The sequence below is a fragment of the Spea bombifrons genome, chromosome 4 (assembly GCF_027358695.1).
Source record: "Spea bombifrons isolate aSpeBom1 chromosome 4, aSpeBom1.2.pri, whole genome shotgun sequence".
NCBI classification, from domain to species: Eukaryota; Metazoa; Chordata; class Amphibia; order Anura; family Pelobatidae; genus Spea; species Spea bombifrons.
Genome location: NC_071090.1, coordinates 40,767,800 through 40,795,303, shown reverse-complemented (window position 1 = coordinate 40,795,303; position 27,504 = coordinate 40,767,800). Strand labels below are relative to the sequence as shown.

Below are 27,504 nucleotides of genomic sequence, written 5' to 3'. Positions count from 1 at the left end.
CAATTATTTTGGGCTTGTCGCGGCTGCCCGTGTACTGTAAAACTTACGTGCACATCGCATTGCGCAGCAGATGGACCGCGGTGCTGCATAGGAGGCATGTGTCTTCAATAAAGTTTTCTACACCGCTAGGAAGGAGGACAGGCAGGCAGAGAAAGGGCAGCTTTACTTTACTTTACAAGTTTTATATTTAAACACAGCCAGGTATGGCGTGCTGTGGAGTATTATAAATAATAATATATATTAACAATAATAATAGATAATAATAAATATAATAATATTAATAGAAGTAAAATGCACAATAAATTCAATGCACTTGAATCAAACCCAAAACATCCCGTCCCCGGTCCATGGAAAAATGTCTTCCACAAAACCTGTCCCTGGTGCCAAAAAGGTTGGGGACCGCTGCTATAGAACATGCTAGGACAAGATACACAATGTCAAACATAGGTATGACCATCAGAAGGCAAGGGTTAGTGAGTCTGTGAGCTTTTTATAGGGGGCAGGAAGAAAGAAGGTACGAAATTTGTATTTGGCGCCAAAATTCAAATGAAAGGACGATCAACTGTGGCCATCTTGTATGTGAAGTGACTGACAGATGGTGTGGGACATAGGATGGTGGTTGACCCCGAGGGTGTGGCAAAGTAGCAAATTGCGTAGCACCAGAAGAAGGGAGATCTCGGTGATGGACCACCAGGTAGATGACACAACCCATGAAAAATAAAAACGTATTTATTTAAATTCTTAGTGGGTGTAGTCATTTGCTTTTACCTTTTTGTCTGCAAAAATATGCCTATCCTTACTATGTCATACTATTTAACTTCTATTCTGGATATTCAAAAATAAAAAATCACATTTTAGAACACATCAGCTGTGAAGGGGTTTGATTTCAGCTAATAACATAATGTTAAAGAAATGTGGATAAGACAAAAAGAATATGGCAGCTGAGACTAGTATTATAGGAGTGTGTATAGTCAAATTAGTTTTACATTTTACCAACTAAAAAAGCATTTGTCATACATCTGCTCCTGGTAGGATTAACAATCTCTGCATGTCTACCTTTATTGCTGATCTTACCCAAAGACTTTTTTTTAACTATATTAGCATCAAGTACTAATGAATAATTAATCATATATAAAGTATTATTTTACAGCAGTAAAACAGAAGCTAGCTAAAAGTTTAATATTTCAAAAAGTTCACAAAAATGCACTATGGGGTTAAAAGAGGTGAAAACTGATTTTTAAACTTTTTACAGTAACTTAACAGTCTACTGCAAATATACAACCATAGGCTACCATATGTAGGTTTTATAGAGCAACCACTTTTCTTTTAAAGCTGTGCTCCTCATCTCAAGTCAACATTTCTCAAGGTGTCCTGAAACCTACACTATTCAACGATCCTGAGAACCGGTGTTGGGGAGCACAAGACAAAAAAGAGCTATATGATATACATCAATGAGTTTACTGTCTATAAAACAAACCTTCACATTAACTCATTAAACAAAAAGTCTCAAAAGTCTCAAAAAGCCTCTATGCTGTATTATTTATCTGCTTAGTAGACCCAGGCTTAGTTGGTTGAGGACACCTTAGTTTAATTTTTGTTATATAACTGTCATTGTGTGTATGACTGCAATTACAAAAAATGCTAATAAAAAAAGGTTGAAAATAAATAAATAATGTAACCCTTACCCCCCCTTGACTTCACTACTGGTCAGGGGCGGGCTGGGCCGGGGGGCAATTGCCCCCCAGGCCACCCGAAATCTAATCTAAACGGCCGCTGGGTGCTGATGCCGCCTGCCGGCGCTACTTTAATACTTTTTTTAAAATTTAATATTGCAAGCCGGATCGGCTATTAAATGGAAAAAAAAATAGTATTAAAGCAGCGCCAGCCGGCGGCATCAGCACCCAGCGGCCGTATGCGATGCCCGCCAAGTGATGGGAGCAGCGTGAGGGGTGAACGCTCCGCCCCCTCGCACTCACCTTTCACCCCTCACGCTGCTCCCATCACTATGCGGCCATCAGATTGTTGGAAATCGAATCTAAACAGCCGCTGGGTCCTGATGCTGCCGGCCGGCGCTACTTTAATACTTTATTTATTTATTTTTAATATGGCAAGCCGATCCGGCATATTAAATAAATAAAAAAAAGGATTAAAGTAGCTCCGGCCGGTGGCATCAGCACCCAGCGGCCGTTTAGATAAGTTTTCCAGCAGTCTGATGGCCGCATAGTAATGGGAGCAGCGTGAGGGGTGAAAGGTGAGTGCGAGGGGGCGGAGCCACCTCACGTGACTTGCCCCCCAGGCCTTAGGCTGCCAGCCCTCCCCTGCTACTGGTATCTCTTAGTGTGTGTTAATCTTATTATTAAACTGTATATTAGAATGTTAAATACTTTTGGAACATACAAAAGTACTAAACTTTTTATACTTATCTGATGAGAAATACACTGGAAGTAGACAGTGGCATCTCCAGCTTTCATATTTAGGGGGGCACATGGGAGGACAGGGACCAAAGTAGGGGGGGGGCAATTATAAAATGCTACATATACATTGTATATATATATATATATATATATATATATATGCGTTAGACATGTATTTTTAACTACATAATATGTACTTATCTCTTTGACGTAAAGACCGTGATTGAAATATGATTTCAAAATAACAGCTGAACTGGCAGTTATTTTTCATTCTTTAATATTAGCCCCTGCTGCCGATATATATTAATATTAGATCCTGCTGCCAATATATATTAATATTAGCCCCTGTTGCCAATACATTTTATATTGAAACCCCAGGAAACAATTTCCTTAGGCCCTGCTCCAAGCCCCCTAGCATGCAATCACTCCTTCTGCTCCCACACCAAAAAAACAATATATATATATATATATATATATATATATATATATATATATATTTGCCACACTGACCGTAGATTAGGGGAAGACTTTTACTTACTCCCTGTAGTTCAGGTACAAATCAAATAAACAACACATTTTAACAGCACTGCAGGTATAGATCAACTGAATAAGACATAAAAACTCTGTATTTGCAGGTATACATAAATAATATATGGAAACATAGCATAGCAGCTATAGATCAACAGAACACACAAACCCAGCATTGCAGGTATAGATCAACTGGAAATCACATGTAAACTCAGCACTGAAGGTATAGATCAAATAAACAACATATGGAAACAACACTGCAGATATTGATCAACTGAATAAGACATACAAACCCTGTATTTGCAGGTATACATAAATAATGTATGAAAACAGAGCATTGCAGATATAGATCAACAGAATAACACACAAACACAGCTTTGCAGGTATAGATCAATTGGAATTCATATAAAACCCACTAAATTACAGGCATAGATCACAGGTTGCACACCCCAAAGGCCAGCCCTGGCATTCACACTGCCCACATAGAACCTGATCAGCACCCAGATAACACACATAGGACATGCCATCTGTGTTTGCATGTCGGTATGGCAGAGCCTGTCCTGGCGTCTGTGTCTGGGTATCGGTGTGGCAGAGCTTGTCCTGGTGTGTGTGTTTGGCAGAGCCTGTGCTGATGTGTGTGTTTGGGTGTCGGTGTGGCAGAGCTTGTCCTGATGTGTGTGTGTTTGGCAGAGCCCGTCCTGGTGTGTGTGTTTGGCAGAGCCTGTCCTGGTGTGTGTGTTTGGGTGTCAGTGTGGCAGAGCCTCTCCTGGTGTGTGTGTTTGGGTGTTGGTGTGGCAGACCGTGTCCTGGTGTGTGTGTGTTTGGGTGTTGATGTGGCAGAGGGTTTGGGTGTTGATGTGTCATCTGTCCTGATGTTTCAGTTGGGGGGCACAGCATGATGTAGGGGGGCCATGGTCCCCTCTGCACCCCCTTGCCTATGCCACTGGTTCAAGTAGACATGGCTTTTCTCACATTTTTAAGCTAGGAAATGTTACATTGTTTAGGCATTGAAACTAAAATAAGGCTGTGTAGCTAAGGATCAACAATATTGTAGAATTGACTGATATTTATAATGATAGATTTGAAACTAAAAAGGGTTCTATATGATTGTCACACAGTCTACTAAGCATAAGAAGAGACACAATTATTAGGCTGGGTATGGTAACCATGACCTATTGATGGGGTACAGAATTGCTACACATCTTATCAGGCCCGGACTGGCCATCGGGCACACCGGGCATTTGCCCGGTGGGCCGGGCCACGGCAGGGCCGCATTGACTTAGGGGCTGATGGAGCTGCAGCTCCAGGCCCCTACCCTACCTACCGGGTCCGCCACTCTAAGGGGCCGGGAAGTCCCCACCAAGGCCGGCCTTACGGGTCTACGGCCGCACAAGGTATAAATTAAAACATCGGGGTTTTTTTTACTTTATTTAACATCCTCCATGTTAAATAAAGTTTTTTTTAACTTTATTTAACATGGAGGATGTTAAATAAAGTTGAAAAAAAACCCCGATGTTTTAATTTAAACCCTGTGCGGCCGCAGACCCCTAAGGCCAGCCCTGGTGGGGGCTTCCCGGCCCCTTAGAGCAGGACCGGCCTTTGGGGTGTGCGACCGCACAGGGCGTCACACTCTAGGGGGCGTCACACTCTAGGGGGCGGGGGGCGGTCCGCACCGGGTGCCGCTCATCAGGGGGTGCCAACTTGCGGCACCCGGCACCCCTCCAGAGACGGACAGTAATGTCCGCCGCTGGAGGAGCAGGTTCGCAAGGGAGCGGTATCGGAGGTCTTTAACAGACCTCCGGTTCCCTTGAGTGATTTTAAGCCGGGTTCAACCCGGCTTAAAATCACTCAAGGGAGCCGGAGGTCTGTTAAAGACCTCCGATACCGCTCCCTTGTGATATGCACGGCAACAGCTGCTGTGCGCCGGGATCTGACAACAAACCCCGGCGCACAGCAGCTGTTGCCCTCTGAACCGGAAGAAGACAGAGAAGACAGAAGAACTGAAGAAGAGGAGCGAAGAGGAGGAAAAGGAGCTGTAAGGAGAAAAGAGGAAAGGTAGGAAAATATTCAGTGAGAGTGGATTAGTATATATGTGTGGATTAGTATATATGTGTGGATTGGTGTATGTGTGGATTGGTATATATGTGTGGATTGGTATATATGTGTGGATTGGTGTATGTGTGGATTGGTATATATGTGGGGATTGGTATATATGTGTGGATTGGTATATATGTGTGAATTGGTATAGGTGTGGATTGGTATACGTGTGGATTGGTATACGTGTGGATTGGTATACGTGTGGATTGGCATACGTGTGGATTAGCATACGTGTGGATTGGTATACGTGTGGATTGGCATACGTGTGGATTGGCATACGTGTGGATTGGCATACGTGTGGATTGGTATACGTGTGGATTGGTATACGTGTGGATTGGTATATATGTGTGGATTGGTATAGGTGTGGATTGGTATATATGTGTGGATTGGTATATATGTGTGGATTGGTAAGTGTGTGAGAGTGATGGGTGTTATGCTGCACCATTTCCAATGTCTTTTTCATGATCTAATTATGCTCTAAAAGTACATCATAACTCCCATCACTCTATACTGTTCCATACAGTGGCAGAGCTGGGAGGCAGAGGCCTTGCACCCCCACCGCAGGACTCCTGAAAGGTAAGTGAACTTCAAAGAGGGAGAGGGTAGATAGTTAGGAGGGGGTAGATAGGGAAAAGGGCGTGAGACGGGGGAAAGAGGGTAGATAGGGAGAAGGGAGTGAGAAGGGGTAAATAGGGGAGAAGAGAGTGAGAAGGGAGTGAGAAGGGAGTGAGAAGGGGCAGAAGGGAGTGAGAAGGGGTAGATAGGGCAATCATACTCCTATCATGCCAAGTCTGCGAGTACATCCTGGAATCTGGGTATGCCTGGGCATGATAGGAATGTGATTGCTGTTAACAATCATATATATATATATACATATAATATTGTTTTTTAATTGTTTTGTCCTATTTTGGTGTGTTACTTACTTTAAATAAAATTGTTAGATTTTTTTATGGTGTGGGGAGGTCATATTCGGTTTCGGACAGGTAAATGCTACATTTTCGGTTTCAGTCCAGAATTCGTTTCGGTGCATCCCTACTACTAAGCCAGACAATGAAGTGGTAGGCCTACACCACATCAATGTTTGGCGTAGTATATAGTGATTGGTGTTATGCTGCACTATTGTCAATGTCTGGCTCAATGTATAGTGATAGGGATTACGCTGTACCACTGTCAATGTGTGCTTCAGTATATAGTGATAGGTGTTATGCTGTACCACCGTCATTGTCTGCCTCAGTATATAGTGGTAGGTGTTATGCTGTACCACCGTCAATTTCTGCCTCAGTATATAGTGATAAGTATTATGCTGTACCACCGTCAATGTCTGCCTCAGTATATAATGATAACAGTGAGAAGAGGCAGAGGTGGTAGATAGTGATACAGGGGGATAGATAGTGAGAAAGGGGAGTTTTGTTACAAGTTTTTATTCCTTTCTTTTTTTGGGATGGGGGGCACCAGAGGAGTAGTCCACACAGGGCGCCAGAACACCTAAGGCCGGCTCTGCCTTAGAGTGGCGGACCCGGTTGCAGTTGCGGCGGGCTTAGGGGCTCTGCCTTAATGCGGCCATATTTTAAGGTACTAGCCTGGAGCTGCAGCTCCATCAGCCCCTAAGTCAATCATGCCCTGCCACAGGCGCGGTCGCAGTTGCTGCTTGCTCTGGCAACAAGGTAAGTAGGGTGAGGGAGGGGGCTGCAGTGAGAAGGGGCAGAGGGGGGTTAGGTAGTGAGAAAGGGGGAGAGGGGATAGATAGAGGCGGTACATATTGATAAGTGGGGAAGGAGGTTACATAGTGAAAAGGGGGAACATAGTGAGAAGGGGCAGATAAGATGGGGAGAGGGGGTAGTGTGAATGCGTATGAGAATGAATGAATGAATAAATGTGTGGATGAATTGTGTGAATGCGTATGACAATTAATGAATTCATGTGTGGATGAATTGCTTGAATGATTTGTGAGACTGCATTAATGAATGTGTTAATGATTTGTGTGAATGATTAAATGCAAAGATGGTACATGAAGGGTGGGCTTTAACAATAAATAAATAAATAAATAAATAAATAAATATGGGCTGCTCAGGCTTAAATGCCCGGGCCTATTTTTTGTCCCAGTCCGGGCCTGCATCTTATGCAGCACATGTATGTATTGAAATATTGATTGGTGGCCTTTTCAAATTAACAGATGTTACTACAAAAAAAAGCAATCATGTAGCAAAGTATAATGTCTTTCACATATTAAAGGTTGTATGCTGTTCATTGCTGCATTAGACAACATTGCCTGTTAGAACTGATATTAACAAAAAAAACCTAAAAATATATTAACACTTAAGTAGTTATACTAAACTGAAGACGACAGAACAAAATAAAAGAAAGATAGAAAGAAATGTGTTCTTTAACCTCTAGTGCTAGCTACATAGGAGATAAAAAACTGCCAAAGTTGGCTCAGATGGCCAGCTACATATCTCATATGTTTCAGCACTCAGAGCCTTGTACTAAGCAATCATGGAAAGTACTTTATTATGGAATCTTAACAGTCCCTTTAAGCTAGGTGTCTATGAATAGTCTAACATGTCTTGAAAAAAAAATAGGTTCCCCTAAAGTGTAATCTGTTTCTAGGTTTTTACTTAAAATGTAACAAAAGCAGAAAAATACAAAACGTATCGTGTATTCATATGGGGTAAAATGTGTCCTGATCCCAGAACTCAAGGAGTTAAAGGGAGTAGGAATTGTTGATGAAGTTGGGAATACTTGAGAGGCAAGATGAAGAGGGAAGGAGGAGATTCCAGTACATGTATAAAAAAAATGTTGGAAATGAGATCTGAGATTTGGAGAGGAACTGAGCCATTGCTGGATTGTGTGACACCTGCTCCTAACATCTGTCCACACAGAGAAGCACACATAAATAAAACATCCATAAATGAGTCACAATAAGGATCCTGATATTCCAAAAATATGCTGACTTTTTGATTTCAAGAATATTAGTCAATAAAAGTCTAATTTCAAACAGAAGGACATTCTGCATATCATTTTATTTCATAATGGTGCCATGGCGTGTAAATATGTATATATATATATATATATATATATATATATATATATATATATATATATATATATACAGTACCTCACAAAAGTGAGTATACCCCTCACACTTTTGTAAATATTTTATTATATCTTTTCATGTGACAACACTGAAGAAATGACACTGCTACAATGTAAAGTAGTGAGTGTACAGCCTGTATAACAGTGTAAAATTGCTGTCCCCTCAAAAAAAAGCTCAACACACAGGCATTCATGTTTAAACCTTAGCAACAAAAATGAGTACACCCCTAAGTGGAAATGTCCAAATTGGGCCTAAAGTGTCAATATTTTGTGTGGTTCAATATTTTGTGTGACATACTAAAGCAGAGCATGATCCCCTTCGGAAACTGGGCCGCATTCGCATGATAACGACCCCAAACCACACCTCCAAGAGGACCACTGCCTTGGTAAAGAAGCTGAGGGTAAAGGTGATGGACTGGCCAAACATGTCTCCAGACCTAAACCCTATTGAGCTTCTGCGGGGCATCCTCAAACTGAAGGTGCGGGAGCGCAAGGTCTCCAACATCCACCAGCTCCATGGAGTGGAAGAGGACTCCAGTGGCAACCTGTGAAGCTCTGGTGAGCTCAATGCCCAAGAGGGTTAAGAGAGTGCTGGAAAATAATGGTGGCCACACAAAATATTGACACTTTGCCTAGTCAAGGAATGGAGGGTGATTTTCAGTTAAGTTACCTCTTTAGCTCAACTGACAACCTAAACCTAGGTGTGCAAATCTATCCATGTATGTAGCTGGTTGGAGCTTGAATATTTGATCTATACACTTGCCAGCAAACTGGCTAGTACCATCTTAGTTTTTTGTGTTTTTTTTATACACTACCGATCAAAAGTTTGAGGTCACTTAAAAATATCCTTCGTTTATAAAGAAAATCTAATTTTGTCCATTAAAATAACATCAAATGTATTAGAAATATGATATGGGACAGATTTATTATAAATATTGTCAGATAAATATATTATATGTTAAGGCAATATTTAACTATGTAAGGTGGTGAACACCATACTGAATATATCACTTATAGCATTTAAACCCTGATAGATTTCTATCACCTACCTGTAGTAAAAAGTACAGTCATGCAGAATTTTAATTGTGAAAGCTCACTGGGATTGAATTCAGTGCCAATTATAGACTTTATATTTAAATACTTTATTTCTGATAAACCATTTAGTGCCCTGATACTTTTGAGACAACAAAACATACTGAATTTACAGGGGTTGTCTGAAACAGTCTCAGAAAGAAATAAAACACTATCTAACCAATGCATACTAAAGTTCAAACCACAGGAGAAACCAAAACACCAGGTGTCACTTTGTGATAAGTAAGGCTAGATTAATTATCTTATTATAGCTTAAAAAGAGAAACTGATACTTGCTGGTCGGAATTGGGAACCAAGAGGCAGCACCATTGCACTTGTTTTAGTATCTCTTAAACCATAATTTATTTAGAGCATATAAAGTATTACAAGCACCCAGTTTAATGACCTTTAAACACACTTTTCTATAAGAAACCTTTCTCTGCACATTTGTAATGTCCCATCAAGTGGAAAACCTTCTCCGCCACAAGGATAAACATGAGGGGGGGAGGCATGGAGAAAAACCAATACCATTCCCAAACATTGTTCACATATAGGGTTTTCATCTGTAATAGATCACACTACTGAAGTATAGCATCAATCCCAAGAATGACTTGTAGACAAATGCAGCCCGAATTTACAGGATTAATCCTTAGTTTTAATGACGTTGACCTCCCATTTATTGTCATCCCTTTGATTAAAAATAGCCACAATGAAATCAATAATAATATATTAATAATAATGTATATGTTACATAAGTAGTAAAACACAATATGCTCAATAACATCTGCTTTCGCATCCTCATGAAGCACAAGCTGCTTATACCGTAATTAAAAGTTCAATGCCATTTTCCTAGCATCCACATTAATTATTAATATTCTTAATATACAATTTCTTACAAGAATTAATATATCAAGTATTTATTAAAGTTATTTCTGTTTTGTTACAGAAGCCACTGGATCGCTCCATGGTTTATATAGAGATACAGTGATGTTATTTTCAGGGTATTCGAACTTGAATCTGTGAATCTGCTCAGCCAATATAACCATGTGCACAGGTAAATCTGTCTGATCGACAAATCCACTTATCTATATACGGTGAAAACCTTTAGTGTAGAACACTGTGACTCTTTTGTTTATTATTACTATTGTTGCATTAAACATGTTCTTGCCAATTGTTATCAGTAGAAAGAAACATCCCTCTGATCGATATATTGTATACAAAAAACACTATAAATATAAAAAATATGGGACAAGATGAATTATTTAAGTGGTAACATATATTTATAATGTCATAATAATCAGATAATGCTGTAGAGCAAAAGCCTGACCATATTCATTTGAACCTTAACAATTTATGTTAATGGCCTGATGAGGGCATTCATTTTCCAGTTACCTCTCTGAACAATTGAACTAGTTTAATGTGTTTTTTTCTCTACAAATTTTACAAAATATGCCTTGTTGCATTTGTATCTGTGATTGTACGGAGTATGCATTCTCTTTTTCTATTTCTTTACAGAGATTAAAGCAATCTCGTTCAAAGACGGGAAGGTTACAATGTAGCTGCAGTTCTATAGACTGACAATAAATGGACGGGAACACACACATAATCCAGCCATAATAATGGTCTGAAACACAAACATCATCCAGAACTCAGTTTACTGTTTCAAGACAGATATGATAATGTGTCTTTTCTTTTATTATATACCAGGAATAATCACATTCCCTTTCACGACTGAAAACTATCGTAGAAACAGGCTGCATTTATTCTTCTCTCTGATTTAAATAACTGTTAAAGGCTTGCTGTACCAAATCCTTTTTAAACAGGGCAGCGCCATTAAAATTAAAATATAAACATACAGTGACAAAGGTGGGAATACTAAATTATTGTTTGTTAAACCAAGTTCAGCTCTCACATATAGAGTGATACAATTTGCATTTTACCACCTGTAGGGTAATACAGGCAAAACTATAGGTTTACTTTAATTTGGTGTACATAATGTCAAAAAGTCAAAACTGTGGAAGCTGGAACAACCCAATCAAGAATTAGTTTCTCTTGCAATGGCACTAAATGATTTCATGTAAACTTATTTTAATCCTTATGTTTGATGTGATCTCTTCCACAGAAGTCAGAGACAGGGAAGGCTTGGAGGAGGTTTGGAATATGGTCTAATTTCCTCATATAATAAAGAGTCTTTTTTTTAATAATGATTGTTAATGACCACTGTAGCACTTTACAGCCACAAAGCACATCCAGTGTCCCATACAGTTCCATCATTGAAGAATGCATATACTTTGTAAGTATTTAAAGTGCACAGTCCCTTCACTGTCCAATTTTTTGGGACAGTTTTGGATTTTTGAAGACGTCAATCACTAGCAGCAAAGTACTTTCCTTGAAAGCTTTCTGCCCATACAACATGGAACTCTTGATGTGATGAGTATATAACATGTGTGCACTGGTAAGCATGAGATGTTTTCTGCTGAACGCATTTCCTGGAAGCCAACGAGCTGGGGGTTGGGGAGAGAGACTAAATACATGGGGGATTCTAATTTAATTTAAACAGTACACAATACAGTCCATGTGATGGCTAGGGAGTCCCTTTAATTTAATTCAAAATAGTAATGATGAAGATCCGCTCTTAGAATGGTGTCAACCCTCTGAAACTGACATAAATCATAGGTACATGTATTTTCAAATATTATTCTAGACTTTCAAAGGAAACTGTCAGAATATCTTGAAAAGATATAATTTAACACTTCGAGGGGGGGATAAACCCCAAAATATTTACTCTGTTAAATTCCCCTCCGGTCTCTTACTGATGGTGGAATATACAGCTCCGCTTTACAGAACTTTGAAATTCTAGGCTGGCTCAAACTTCAAAGTATAATCTATGTATTGTCTAGAGTTGAACACTTAAGCAGGTTTATACCAGAGGGCATCCCTTTGTGGCAAGGCCCTCAAAAAAAACTGCTCACATCTAAAAGATCTGCGCTGGAGCAAGAATCTTCAATAATAAAAGTTCTATATATTTTATATCTCCTTGCGGTAATTGAGTAAAACTGTACTTCTTCTTTGAAATGTACTTTAAAAAGTAAATAAGTAAAAATCCTGTACCCATGACTCTCAGTACCTCTAATAATGTATTGGATACAGTTGTTTAGGTAAACAAATTTGATTCAATGTAGTAAGCTAAGTATTCCTGATGTTTGCATTACATTATGCCAAATGCACAAAGAAAAGAAAAACATGTGTGAGTTTACAAGTCTGCCTTGGGAGACACACACGGGTGATTTGCTTCTGAAGTGCCAAATGTTATGTTAACATAAATTACCATGGTGCTCATGTGTTTGTTCCAAAATAGATGGATTGGACTTTTTATCAAGGTAAACTATTGCATTATCCACAATTTCATTCTCCAAGCAATTAAATGCTTGGAAAATAAGTTGTCATATAGAATTACATCAAATTGCATTCTACTAGTGGCTATGTATTCGGATTAATAAAAATGACAACATTATCACACCTCAAATTCAGCATTTGCAATGGCCTACAGGTTTTCTGTGAATGTCAGATTTAGATTACCAACTGGCCATGTAGCCCTTAGACAAATCTATTTAACAGCTTGGTTTGATACACTAGCAAAACCATGGTTTTACCCCATTGCTATTGGTTTTCTTGGATTCCTAAAACAGACTATTTTGACACTCTTAAAGAACGCCAGCAGAAGCCTGGGGACTAAGATGCTGAGAAAAGAAAGGTTAATGGAAATTAGGATGGAGCTCCAGACCATCTCCCAAAACTCATTTAAGCCAGGGGTGTACAACTCTAGTCCTGAGGTCAACAAACAGGCCACTTTTTATTAGATATTCTACCTTAAGCACAGTTCAATTCATTAGACTACTTGAGCACTGCAGTTCGAGAGTTTAACCATGGGCAGAAGCAGAAGATCAAGAAATATGTGAATTACAAACAAAGAGAGAAACATGAAAGGTGAGTCACAGATTAAGGTATCTGGAAACATATCCCTATTTTTCTTCTGTTAATGTATTTGTGTTTCATTTTATGATTCCCAAAATATCCATTGCAATCAGCAGGAAAAAGTTAAACAAGATATGACGAAAGGCTAAATAAATGAAATTTACTCAAATTATTAAAAAGGGTTAGGGTTAACCCTTTAATTGAATCAAACAAATAATCAAACTACAAACGGGAAAAAAAAAAGTTATTTCACAAAGCATGTCAATGTTAGACTATTTCACTAATAAAAGTAAGTTTAATAAAAGTAGAAAATAAAAATGTTTAATATATAAAAGGCTTTATGTGCGATTGCACCGTGAATGCCTTTCAGCTTTTACATATCATTGTAATAAACAAATTTTATACGGAGATTGGCAAAACATTGTAGTCTGATATCCCACTGGCACATGGCAGATATGTAACACCGACATTTTTATGTCTTTGTATAGCTTAGAAAATGACTATCCTCTATGAAGGAAAATACAGGAGCAAAGAAAATAGATAAAGCCTCGACGATGTGATGGGATTACACATGAAACCCAGACACAATAAACATATATATATATATATATATGTAAATCAAACAAGTCAAAGTGATTTAAATATTATTTAAACATACTATTATGCATTATTATACTACATAATTTATGTTGCTGTCACTCAGCATTATGAAAATTGTAGTCCACCCCCAGCTAAGAGGGGTGTCTATTCTAGGTCAATGTTTAAACAGACTGAAAACTAAATTTCTCATCTAATGTGTGAAATTTCACAACTCACTATGCTGAATAAAACCAAGGAATACACATTGTGCTTAAAATAACAAATTCCCGGTTGCTACTACAACTTAGAAAATGTGTCTAAGGGAATACAAGGGCGTTGTTCATTCATTCATGTAGAGATCGACCTGAGTTCATGAAAACAGCATTCATTAAGTTCACCTCATGGAACACTTGGGGATTTAATGTGTTCCAAGTTGTTATTACAATATAAATAGTCTTTCCCTCATTGCCAACCAATGCCCTTGAATCCATATATTCGAACCAAGGAAAGGATTCAATTCAAAAATAATATATCTTAAATCCTGCTCCAGTAAAAAAAAACACCAGCTTATCTTTGTGCAAAATACTAGACTCTGCTGTATAGCCAAAGCCCAGCCTCTTCCTAATTGAGCAAACCAAGAAGCTTGGGTACTAACCACTGATGATCAGGGGAGGGCAGGCACTTTTTGGATGGGAACAATGCAATGTGGTAAGCAAAAACATTCTTTCACACACTCGGACATGCAAGGCTACCCTTCTGCTTGCAAACGGTAAAGACTGCCCCACTACTAAAGCAGAGACATGAAACAGGATACTGGAGGAAGGCCAGCTTCACAAATGCAGACTGGTTCTCCTTAGAGAACTTTAACAGGACAAGGCCATAAGTCGCATATTGGTAATGTATGAGCATATAAAATACCCATGCGAGAGAGATATTAAACCGATTGTGTCTACAACAAAGGCTTTAGAGTCATATAGTCTTCTTTCTGATATCTGGTACCATGAAGAATGGAGGCTCAAATTTAAATGGCATATTTGACTATGGATGGTAGCATGGACACAATTCCCTATTCCCTGTATATCAGTCTTCCTCCTGTCCACACTAAACGCCAGGTCATGTCTCCTAGATAATACAGTACTTTTAATTTAGCTAACCTTGATCCACTATGGTTTATTAGCTATGAAATGGTCAACATATTAACTATACCCTACTACTTTCATTTGCATTTTTCCCTTTGGGCACATTTAATATAACAATAAAGAAAGAGATCTTCCACTCCTTTATGTGTTAGCCAGGATAATGCACGTATGCATGTCATCAAAGGAACTGAATGTTCCCTGCTGTCTGTTCTGCATGACTGCCTTCTCGTTGTTTAAATAAAACTTCTGCACTGGAGATGTAGATTTCCTGTATGCCAATAACAAATTGCATTTTCAACAGAGCATATACTTGGCCATCCTCTGCAGTGACACTGAAATATTGTCCAGTATTAAATGTATTTATTTGAAGAGCGGCATATTGCAAATCTTATATCCAGAAGACACACTGAAAGGAGAACTGATGGACTGACAGCGTAATATTGTTTTTCATTCTTGTCTCTGCTTTTACCCAGCTGTCACTGCTTTTGAGTTTTCATCAAAACAGGGAAGCAAGTGTAGGTTGCACACATAAATACCAAGGAGACATGTACATAGCAAAGTGGCAGCATCCACATCAGCTCTCAGAACGTCTGTTCATTCCAACGAGGAAGAACTTCGGAAGTCACTGTAATAAAAACCATCAATAAACGTTTCCATCCTATCGTTTTCGCATAGCACGCGCTGAACTAATGCTTGGCTGTGCTAAAGATTGGGAAGATTTATGAGTTTAATTTATGATTTCTCCTCAGACGACTTTGAATTCTAACATCTATATACAGCTATCGGCTTTAGTACTCCTCGGCTTGCAATTATTTGTGTCTGCAAATATTGCACTAGTCATTAGCCGCATCTATTATTGATGTGTTTCATCCTATTATCAGGCGCACTGAACAAAATGAGCGTTATTATGAGATGATATGTAGCAGACAGACAGTAAGACACTCTGGAGTAAAACAGGTTAACGGTTGAGGAAAAACATTAATACATACCAAGCACTTAAAAAGGCTAAAAAAAGCAGTATCTAAGCACATTTAACACTGATACAGACAAATTATAGAGGGATTGTTCTAAAACAGTAACAGACTGTGCTGTAAGTAATATAATTAATAAAAACCGATTACAATCTGGTGGTTACAAGGAAAATGTAATGATAAAGGCCAGAATTATGCATTTTATACCTTTAATCAGGATATTTTTGGAGTGCAATCTGTTTCTCGTGTTCTGTTTGAAAACAATCATTGTTAAATTAACCCAAATTGGACAAATAAATTATTGCCACCACCCTTGCATTTCCTCATATCCTGTAATCTGATGAAAGCCTCTAAAATGCTAAATTATTCGCGCTAACACAAATGCAATAAATCAGCTTCCAGGACCACACTGAATACAGGTGATATTTTACAAGCAGTAAAACTTATTCATCAAGATTCACAACACATACACATGCCGGTCTAAGGGTTTTGGCAAATCAACAATTTTTTTTCCAATTAACCTGATTGATGCCCATGAAAGACTCACTGTCCCAATTTTTTGTCGTTAACTAAAGTGTACGCTACGATAAATGTATTTTAATGAAGTAAAAATAGAGGTTAATATTCTCTCTCTCTCAAGTATATCATTCTTTATGGATATATATTATATTTCACCACACACCTAATGCTGGCAAGTGTATAAAATTAAGCACAGAGTCTCCACAGACAAACATTGGCAGTAGAATAGTCAGTCCCATCTAACTGAGTGCCTGTCATTGGCATGTAGACAACATTTGTAACAAATCAGTTCTTCCAATTTCTGCCTTTTGGGCCTGATTTGGTCAATGTTGTTACGGTGAAGTGGAAATGTCAAGAGGAACAACATCTCAGCCACAAACTTAGAGAGTCAGACGACCAAGTGTATAAAGTGTAAAAATCACATGTCCTTGGTTGGAAAACTCTCTACTAGACAAATGGGCCAAAAAAACTATTAAGGCAAATATTTTGGGTTAATTTTTGGCCAATTTGTTATTGTGCACTGCCAATAAACTCTGGGGCCGAAAAAATCATGATTTACAATCCAACCAATGACTCTGGGTTAGGCAGATGCCAGGAAAACAATACCCGCCTGCAAAGTACCAACTGTAAAGTTTGGCGGAAGAGGAATAATGATCAAGGGCTTTTTTTTCCTAGTTCAAATTAGGTCACTTAATTCAAGTGAATATACCTCTTTATACAATGACATTTTAGATGATTCTGTGCTCCTAACTTTGTGACAAGAATTTGAGGAAGGTCCTTTCCAGTTTCAGCATACCATGCACAAAGTGAGGTCCATATTGAAATTGTCTATGTGGAACAACTTGACTGACTTGCACAAAGCCTTGACCTCAACACCAATAACTTAGGCATCTTATACCCAGTGCTGGTTGGAGTATTCCCTTAAAAAAGCTGATCCATAATCAAAACAATTATTACTTGTTTATAATCTTAACATGATCTAGGCAGCTGCCTTAACTATGACAGGTGACGGTTTTTGTAAATTGTAATTTAAAGAAGCTATTCCTGACGTATACAGTATTTATGAAAACTTATAAAACACAGGGAATCTGAGGGTCTGTGTAATTGAACACTTAACAAAGATACAATATTAACATTAACCCTAACAGAAAAGTAAAAGGTTACATTTCTATGGTCTATTACTGTATTTACTGTATATTATCTGTTAGTATACATATATATGCCAACCATATTGTCAGGTATATGTTTTACAGCTTGTGTAGCTTTTTTTGTGTAATTACCTAAATGTGTGCTATGCATAGATGATTAAGTCTGATGCAATAATAAATTAAAATATAAAAAAGAAAAAACTCCAGAAGAAGAAGAAAATCCATTGTATAATATTACGTCTCAACACAGGCAAAGTTATCCCCCAAATAACTTTACAATCAATAGTTACATTTTCACTGATTCTATCCCAGAATGCCCAAAACTGCTTCATCTCAGGAGCCAGCTTCAACTGTTGATTGTTTCTTTCTCCTCAAAGAGATGTCCAATCAGAGCTGCATCTCATTTTGCAGTGCAGTGCTTTGGGCATGCACAAAATAATTTCATTTTCAAGAACTGCACATTGAAATACATGACATTTGATAGCATCATCTTAGAAAAACTCATTCATTGAGTTTACAAGATTTTTTTTTTTTCCGAACCAGAAAAACATGACAACTTGATAGTACTTACATTGGCTTGCACAATATATTCCATGCATCTTTTTTCTTGACAATTCTGAGATTTCGATAAAGAGCTTTTTGACATGATAATCCAGCTGTGTTCTCTAGCCGGTTTGCCTCTGAATGTTCTAAAAATGGTAAAGAGAAATATGAAGATATATAGAAAATCAAAACATTTGATTCAGACAGGAACCAGATAAATCACCCTGTTCTTACTTTTGTAAATTTAGTCTGGCTCTATTTTTATTAACAAATCAGTATTCTGTGGCAGAAAACAAAAACCACATCTCTTTTTAGTTTAGCCATTGATATAAACCATTATTCTTATTTTTGAAATGTGTTATTCTGAGTCTGCATTTGTTCATATCAATGTGTTGGTGAAATAAACTCTACATAGGAAAGGTTATTGCAAACCCCATTACCTATATCTGTCATGATATGCTGTCTCATATAATATGAAAGCCATTGAGGGACAACCTAAGTAAGCATTACAACTACACAAGCATAACACACAGAAATGGCTAAGGTTCTCCTACCTACTCTCTCCTTTCTTCTTTTGACCTAGCTATTTGAAGCCCTCTGTCATTCGGGAAGTCATTTTGTGGGGGTTAGGACTATTTGGGAGAGCAGAATGGCAATGTACAATACTGTTGTTTGCCGAAGGGCTGGAGAGTGGTACAAGAATGAGACCTTGCAGGCAACAGTAAAGCATTGTGGAGGTTTTGGGACTGCATTTCTGCAAATTGAGTTGGGGATTTGGTCAGAAGTAATGATCTCTCCAATGCTGAGAAGTACAGGCAGATGCATATCCATCATGCAATACAATTATATGCATATGAATATAGGCATATGAAATGTATTCTGCAGTAAGACAACAGCCCCAAACATACAGCCAAAGCAATTAAGAAGTATTGGGAGCAATGCTATGGCCCCCACAGAGCCCTGATCTCAACAGTCTGGGATTACATGAAGAGAAAGAAGCAACTGAATCCACAGAACTGCAGTTAATTCTTCAATATGTTTGGAACAAACTACCTGACGAGTTCCTTAAAAAACTACGTGCAAGTGTACCTAGAAGAATTGATGCTGTTTTGAAGGCAAAGGTTGGTCACACCAAATATTGATTTGATTTAGCTTTTTCTTCTGTTCACTCACTTTGTATTTTGGTAAATGATAAAAACACACTATTAACATATTTATTTTTTAAATCATTCTTGTTTCATAGCATTTTTTCACACTTTCTTAAAACCTTTGTAGAATACTGTATGTGGGGGGGATAGCTGCATCCATAGAGGGGGGAGTAGGCATGCCCAGAAGTATATGTACATAACATATAAATGAATACATGGAAACTCTCCAGGTTACACGTGGAGACTCCAGGTGAAACGTAGTTTCTCTGGTGGTCCGGAGTAAATCTCTGGGTCACAGAAGCGGGGTTTCACTGGAGTCTCCAGGTATAACCGGGAGAGTTCTCATGTATTCCTATTTATTCGTATGCACACATACAGATGCGCACACAGAGGCAAACCTTCATACTTTTAGTGGCTCTCTTGCGAACGGCATGGAAAGCATCAAGGTCTCTCCCAGAATAATGCCAGAATTAATGCTGAACACAGATCTTCATTGCAACTCCGATGAGGCCACATTGCGACGGTAGTGTTAGGGGTAATATTGAGCCTTCCCGGCCCTGCCCCCCCTCAACCCTTGTCATACTTATTCAAGTGCTAAATTCTGTCATAAATGATACTTTTATTTGACTAAAGTTGTTCCTTAAAAGCAAAAAGTGTTATTTCCCTTCTCAGGGTTACAAAGCAGCAGTATTATGGCTAGCCAGGCAGATAGTATAACAGTATATTGACAATCCTTACCGGTAATTCTGTTAAGTTTGTAGACTGAGTGTGTTGAAAAGTCTCTTGCAGCTGGACTGTAGTTGTTAGCAATGGCATCACTACACAGGAAATACAAAAGCATTTGCAAGTTACACTTAATTCAAGTAAATTTGACAAAAGAACATTTTGTAAATTTTAATTTAAAGAGGCTATTCGTCTAATGGCAGTCTCTAGTATAAGTAAGGGTGGTACCGCCATGGAAAAACACGAAAAAGTAGAGTTCAAATTATACCATTTACTGGCTAATCAAGAGTTTGATTGCAAGCTTATATGTTGTATTTTACTAAATGAAATGATTATTTCTGGTAGCATTTTGGGTATTGCTTTGCTAGCATCAACAGAGTATGTGGAAGAGCAGCTTAAATATTTTATCTTTTGAAAGATACCTAAAATACATAGATATATAGGGATAGATATACAATATGTATATCCAATTACATATAATTAAAAAAACCTTAAAACAAACATTCAACGTTACAAAGTGTGTCTACAAGGCCGGGCAAGTGGAGGCTTCTGTGATACAATTACAAAGATCTCACAAGACTCCCTAATATTTATATCTGGATCAAGGTTAAAAAATTAACTATTAACACAAATCCGTGTAGAAATATCTCTGTGAGAGCCCTGATGGATCATGTAATACATTGAGTCAGTTTTACTCAACTATGTTAACTGTGTCCTAATGGTTTGGGATTCCTGATCCCATTGCATTTGTTTTTCCTATAAAATGCTACTACATAAAACCATAGGCCAGACTTTTTCACTGGACCAATGTTTTTAAATCCAGTTTTTGGTCCATTTCTACAGTTGTATAAAATGGACAGATACGATGTGCCAAATGATTCTGTAAAGTTCTGTTTCTATATTTTTATGTCACAGTATATGGGAAGGTGGTATTCAGTTTCAAGAGATAACTTCATCTCACCCCATGAAGCTAAACACAAATAATGTGATAGAAGGCTCTTCTTATGGCAAATGTGTTTAAAAAAACCCTCTCAGATGAATACATTTGAAAGGAGATTAATGTTTTTTTCTTTCTTTAAACCAATAGATTAATAAATTGGGGGGACATTTTACACAATACATAGTATATATATATATATATATATATATATATATATATATATATATATATATATATCATATTTGTCTCATGTTGAGGTGGTGAAGATTCCTTTTAACTCATACGAGTGTTATATATATTCATTCTCTATTCCAACTATCTAACAGATCCTTTTGTGAGTCTTCCTTTTTGCAAATGAGGCAAATAATGTGGAATGTAAAAAAAATGATTTGTGCTATCGATGTCATCTGGTGCTTTGGTTCTGCCATTATTAGCAGATATTTTTTTCACCCAGCAGCAGAGACCAAAATCAATCATTCTGATAACGAAGCATGGCATGAGCCGTCTGCACTGTCATTTCAATCTGATTAATCACACATTCACAGACCTTTACCTTAAAGAAGCAATTGTTCCCATTTAATCAAAAAGAAACATTCATGCTAATATGAAACATTAATAAACGTAATTGAAACTTTAAACGCTGAATGAAATATGGGATTGCTCACAATTGAACCACATTGTCCTCTTCGGTTTCAAAATAAAATTGAAAGTGCATGATCTTCTGGCACTTTTTCCTTTTCTATTTCTAAAGGAAAAAGCCAGTGATAAAAACAAATCCACTCAACGTTTACCATCCTTTGGTAAGTTCTACTGAATTTATTTATGATTACCTTATATAAAAGGCTATTTATTATGAAATGTTATCCCCTTTATATATTAATGCTAGCCAACAGCATATTCTAACTGGTCACATGGCCACATGGTACCCACTAAGTGGCCATCAAAACCTTTATCATTATAACATATTGGCATAAAAAGTCATATTTAAAACTCATGCTTAAATTGGTTTGTAAATATATAATCTACTTCTTACATATACTAAACCATGAGCTGTAGATGAGCTGTAATGAAATTACCATAGCAAGAAAAATCCAGTTGGCTCTACATAATAAATAGTTAAAGAGTTGAAGAAATGTCATCAATTTAACCATGCCAACGTGTCCCTTCATACAGCAGAAACGTTCAGAGGTTTGGCCTTCATAGTGATTAGTAAATGAACATTTAACAAATTACAGAAAAAGCTTCATCTCACCAAAACTCATAACTGACTTTTATTTTCCACACTGAATACATCGAAGTCAGATTTAGCAAGCTGAATTCAGCAGCCAGTTCAACCTAACCAATTTGTTTATGTATTCTGAATTCTCAAACTATTTTGTCCAATGATCAGTTTGGTTATTTGTGGACCTTCTAAATTTGACAGTTTATTGGGAACATGTTGAAATTTCCTAAAAGATAAATTGTAATCCAATTATCACTTGGCAAAAAAAGATCAGACGGACTTTTTTCGTAGCTAATCTGCATCTGATTTAGTTCCACAGTCATCTTAATAGACAACCGATGCAAGTTTTTATTGTTAGTGTATATACAGTATATACTGTATATACTGTATACCGTATTTATCGGCGTATAACACGCACTTTTTTAACTAAAATTTGAAGCTGAAATCCTACCTGCGTGTTATACGCCGATAAATATTAGAGCCAGTGGCGGAACTACCGGGGTCGCAACTGCGACCGGGCCCTGGAGTTCTGCCAGTCAGGGGGGGCCCAAGGGGTGCCGAGCGGTTGCTGAAGATGACCGCTCGGCAACTCTCGGGCCCCCCTGACTGACAGAAATCCAGGACTCCTCTGCTGGCGGCCGCCGCCACCGCCTGCCTCAGCCTCAGCCGCCGCCGCCTGCCGCCTGCCGCCAGCCTCCGCCGCCAGCCTCCGCCTCTTGTGTTGGAAGCGTGAGGCGTTTGTCTCGGGTGCCGGCGCTCAGCAGTGAGCGCCGGCACCCGAGACAAACGCCTCACGCTTCCAACACAGGAGTTGAAGGTAAGTGACCGGGGTGGGGTTAGGGAGAGAGAGGGGAGATCCTGAGAAGGGGGGTTAGGGTGTGTGTGTCTGAGTGTGTGTGTGTCTTACTGTGTGTGTGTGTGTGTGTGTGGTTTCCCAGATAGCAGTGATTCTGATGGAGTTTTTTTTGTTCAGTTTTTTTGTTCAAAAATGGGGGTGCGTGTTATACACCAGTGCGTGTTATACGCCGATAAATACGGTATATGGTATTTAGTGAACTCAAATACAATCATCTGCAAGCATTGCCAGCAAACTTTACCCCAAATATTAGACCAAAATTATAACCTGGCCAATTTATAGACAATTCTACGGGCAACTGTAAGCCTGTTTTTACTGGCCAGCATTAAGAGGTATCCATGTAGTAAAAATAGGACTCATGATATGCAATGCCTAAAGAAATCAGTTCTTTTATATTAAAAAAAAGTTCTTCCGCAACAACTTATGACTTGGCCTGGTACTTCTTCAGACAAAATGCTGATTTCCAGACTTTCATCAGCAGACAGGAAGAAATTGAAAATTAATTTTCTGAAGCAGTTGTAAGTGAGAGCGAGACAGCCTTATAATTGACATATATGTCACTCGAACATCTGCTTCTTTGATAGACCATTCTTTTTTATTAACTGAAGCTATCAGAGGTTACCTTGCCACGCACACACACACTTTGTGTTGTAAAAAGCAATAACATTTGAAAGACAAGTCATTACAGAGCAGCATGTAAAAGTTTACAAAAACTCTGACATTCCTGAAGGTTGAATGGCACTGGTGCGCATGGAACTTTAGAACTATTTTATGACAGCCAGCTGCAGAACAAAACAAAGGCAAAACATTTCTGAATCTATGTCAGGCAACTCATAGCAGTTATTTACTTTAAGCTGTCGTTTACAATCATACCTCATGTACAAAAACCCTTACTTGTGGTGCCATTTTAATGCAGAAGTACCAATACCAGCAGTTTGATGAAATCACAGCAGCACAAACTGAAAATGTGTACTAAGTTGGAATGTGACTAAAAATGAATGAGACAGAAATACTGAAAACCAGTCTCTTTTGTGAAAGAAGCACAGATAAAGTGAGAGATGTAGGTAGGATCTTTTGCTAATTAATAAGTGGTGACTGAGTTTAGGTCCAACACAGGTGAGCTTTATCTGGAAGGTGTGTGCACTTGGTAGAGATACAGGTGCCAAATGCAAACCTTTCTCAAAGGTGGCAAATTGACGCACACCAAGTTAGGAATCAACATGGTTTGCCACAAAATGTTGGGTGGCAGCAATCTGTGTTACACATAGTGGAGGCTCGCTAAATTAGCCTATCCCCTGAATACATGTAAAAACATCTTTTTGAAAGCAAAATGAATACACTTGGCTTGTCCATTTATTAGCAAAGAAAGCAGATGTGAAGATTTGCATTGTAATGGATCAAACAGAATGAATTACATAAAGAAAACAATTATACTTGACAGAAAAGTAGGAATTAGCTTACCTGACCCTTAAAGTGATGATTTGCTTGTCAAACAGGGATATTTTTTAACTTTTATGTTTTCCATATGCTATGCATAATGCTTTAAATTCTTATTAAAAACATGTCAGCTGTGGAGAACAACAAGATTATAGCGGTCTTGATCAAAAGGATTGAAATTTCATTAAAATTGTTATTTTACCAACACAATTACCCCATTGGTGTGCCTCATTAAAGTGGAGCTGTTTTGTTTATTCCGCGTCTGAAAGCTACGTGATTCAGTGTTGTAAATCCTTTGGTGTCTCCATATTTAATAGACATCATGAAATCATACAATACTAATTGGTATTTCTGGAAGATTGCTGTAGACATCAGACTTAATTTTTATCACCTTGGATACATACTGCCTGTATTTAAAAGGGATGTGTAGTGAAAAGCAAACACTGTTTTTTTGCTTTTAAATGTCTGTGTCATACTAAATAGAAAATAGATTAATGTATTGTTACAATAAATCGTAGTGGTTTATAATTTGGTGTTGAAGCACAACTAGGTTGATTTACAATGTTTTCATTGTATGTGGTTTAAAATATGGGCACGGTCTTTTGTACAGGGCTTGGTCTTAGCTACTAGGTGGCTAAGGTTTACATAAAGTATTTTTAAGATGGACTTCAAGGGGAGCCTTGTAGAACATGTTAAACTTAGTCAATTCATCAAAATTGACAAAACCTAAGACAAAAACTAAATGTTGTAAGATCTGTCAGAGCTCTAGTACCCAAGGGTAAAGCCAAATGGCCTCCTGGCCACAACCCCTCCCCCAATGACCCACTAAGCCCTGCCTCTGCCTGAACTGGTCCTGTTTGGAGAATTACGACCAACCCAGAATGCAATTGTCCCACAGGCTAGCCTTAAGAGCAAATTCTCTTATATATAACCAGGTGATCATAACAAAAGGATGTTCTCCTTGTGTTTATCAGTGATCATACACTTTTGAACACCACTACTTAAGTTATTTCTATCTGAGACAATTTTAGAATGGTGTTTGACTTTGCAGAAGGATTTCTGTGCTTCCATTTCTTACAATAGCATTTAGAGAACGGCCACAACCTTAACCTTCGAGCCATACATTTAGACCACAAGCCAACAGTGAAATTGCAATGCATTGTACAGCAAGAAAGCCAGCTCTATTCAACTTCTTTTTATACATTATCTAGAGTGTGCAGATATATATTTGTCTTCAGTGCTTTCGGTAAATCCATGGTAGTGTCATCCATCTGCTGCCAATGTTATTGGTAGGAAATGACCCTTTTAAGCTCTAAATAGATGGTGCAGAATTGCAATACGGTATCACCGGCTGCATAGTTAATGGTACGTTAAGCAGTTATATAGGCAGAAGGTGGTCAAGGAACTTGTACAGTACACCTTGCTCTGCATTTGTAGGCGCAAATTACCCATATCACTCTATGTATACAAAATAGATCTTTTCTGTTTTGGTCTTACCACAACATTAAAACAAGGCAAGTGGCACGACAGCAATAAAGACTTAAATAAAGTAAGGGAACTTTTGTCACAGTTTTATGTACATTTATATTCTTATGAGCTTCTTTAATGCTTCAAAGGTTTACGGACAGTTTTTAATTGTTAGCCCTTTAAGAAGCTTAATTAATTCAAGTAATAAACATTTTAACATTAAAGAAATGGGTACACCTATACCAAGAGTATAAGAAACAGAGGAATAAATGCTTCTTTTTTCTAATAAAATACCGACAATACACAGGAAAAGATAGAGTTTCAACACTGGAAGTGCTTCAAAGATAATACTTTAACATATTGAATAACAGAGCCATGAAAAAGCATGAAGGCTCAGTCGCATTGTGCCCCTCATTATACATTAAAGAAAATTATGTGCAAAATTCGTTTGAACCACAGTACAGAATGTGATCTTCACAAGCCTAATCCCTTTGTCAAGTGCTGCATTCGATACTATAAAGAAAGCATTTCTCACAAAGACAATTAAAACACCTTTGATGTAACTTTCTTAACATTCGTATCACCGATCTAAGCCTTTTTTGCAGATTTTTTTTGTGTTAAAAATAAGGACAGTATCACTGCTAGATTCTTGGTTCCAAAACTGACCAGGTTACTCGCTATGCCTTACTGCAGAGGGCTTGATGTGAGAGATCTGCCCAGTGGCATAGCACTGTTGATGAGCCATCAAATGGGAAAAAGGCCATGCACAGTCACCTAGCTATACACAGGGTTGTAAAATAAAATAAGCACTACAGCAGAGTTGTTTGAAGTGGACCTTTGAACAATCAACCGGGGCTGCAATGCAACCAGGTCTTACATCCCAAATGACTGTATGACCTTAACCTTTAGGGATGACAGTGGGCATTGTGTCTAGAAGGAACCTGAGGTATACATGCAAGCCTGCCTGAGAACTTGTCCTTTGAATACAATATTCAATGAACACTGTGATTTCATTCAGGTAGTGACCAGAGTTTATTAATTTCTGGTTTGCAGCTGTGTCCCAATGAAAAGACTATTTTAAGATTATGGGAGTCTAGCAGCAAACAGCCAATGTAGGCCCCAATCTTACCTATAATATGGTCGGCTACTGTAAATCTATACAGGGTCCTGTGGCTAGTAGTAAAAATAATTCACACATTAAATAGATCCTCTAGTCTTGGAAACCTGGAATATAATTTTTCCCAATGAGCAGACTATTTTTATTTACTGTAGATATGGTTTTCAATATACACCAACACATAAGCATGGGAAACACAGACAGATAGAGTGATTGAAACATATTGAAATAATGAACTACCATTTTGTCAGGCAGATGTATGAGGGGTAAAAATATATATAGATATGGCAAAACTGAGAAACAAAATGCAAGGGATTATTTTATTTCATAAAAGACAACCTTTTTGTTCTTATCTCTCTTTACTTGGCACAATATTTAGTAAGTAAAAAGTAAATGGAAAACCTTACATGTTCATAACTGACACAAAGGTTATACAGGGTTGAAACAGCCTTCGGTTAGGTCAGACACAGGCCGCTGTGTTAACCACAGAAAAACTATTCATGTGATCTTTATGTCC

General features: G+C 38.0%; 1 protein-coding gene across 1 annotated transcript in view; it reads right to left on the bottom strand.

Moving 5' to 3' along the window:
• Positions 1-27,504, bottom strand: part of LOC128492590 (dynein axonemal heavy chain 3-like) — a 428,956-nt gene that overhangs the window by 374,461 nt on the left and 26,991 nt on the right. Inside the window, exons 3-4 of the mRNA XM_053465187.1 lie at positions 19,964-20,043; positions 18,106-18,223 (exon numbers count right to left, since the gene is read on the bottom strand). Of these exons, the coding sequence (XP_053321162.1) occupies positions 18,106-18,223; positions 19,964-20,043 (198 nt within the window). The remainder of the gene's footprint in view (positions 1-18,105; positions 18,224-19,963; positions 20,044-27,504) is intronic.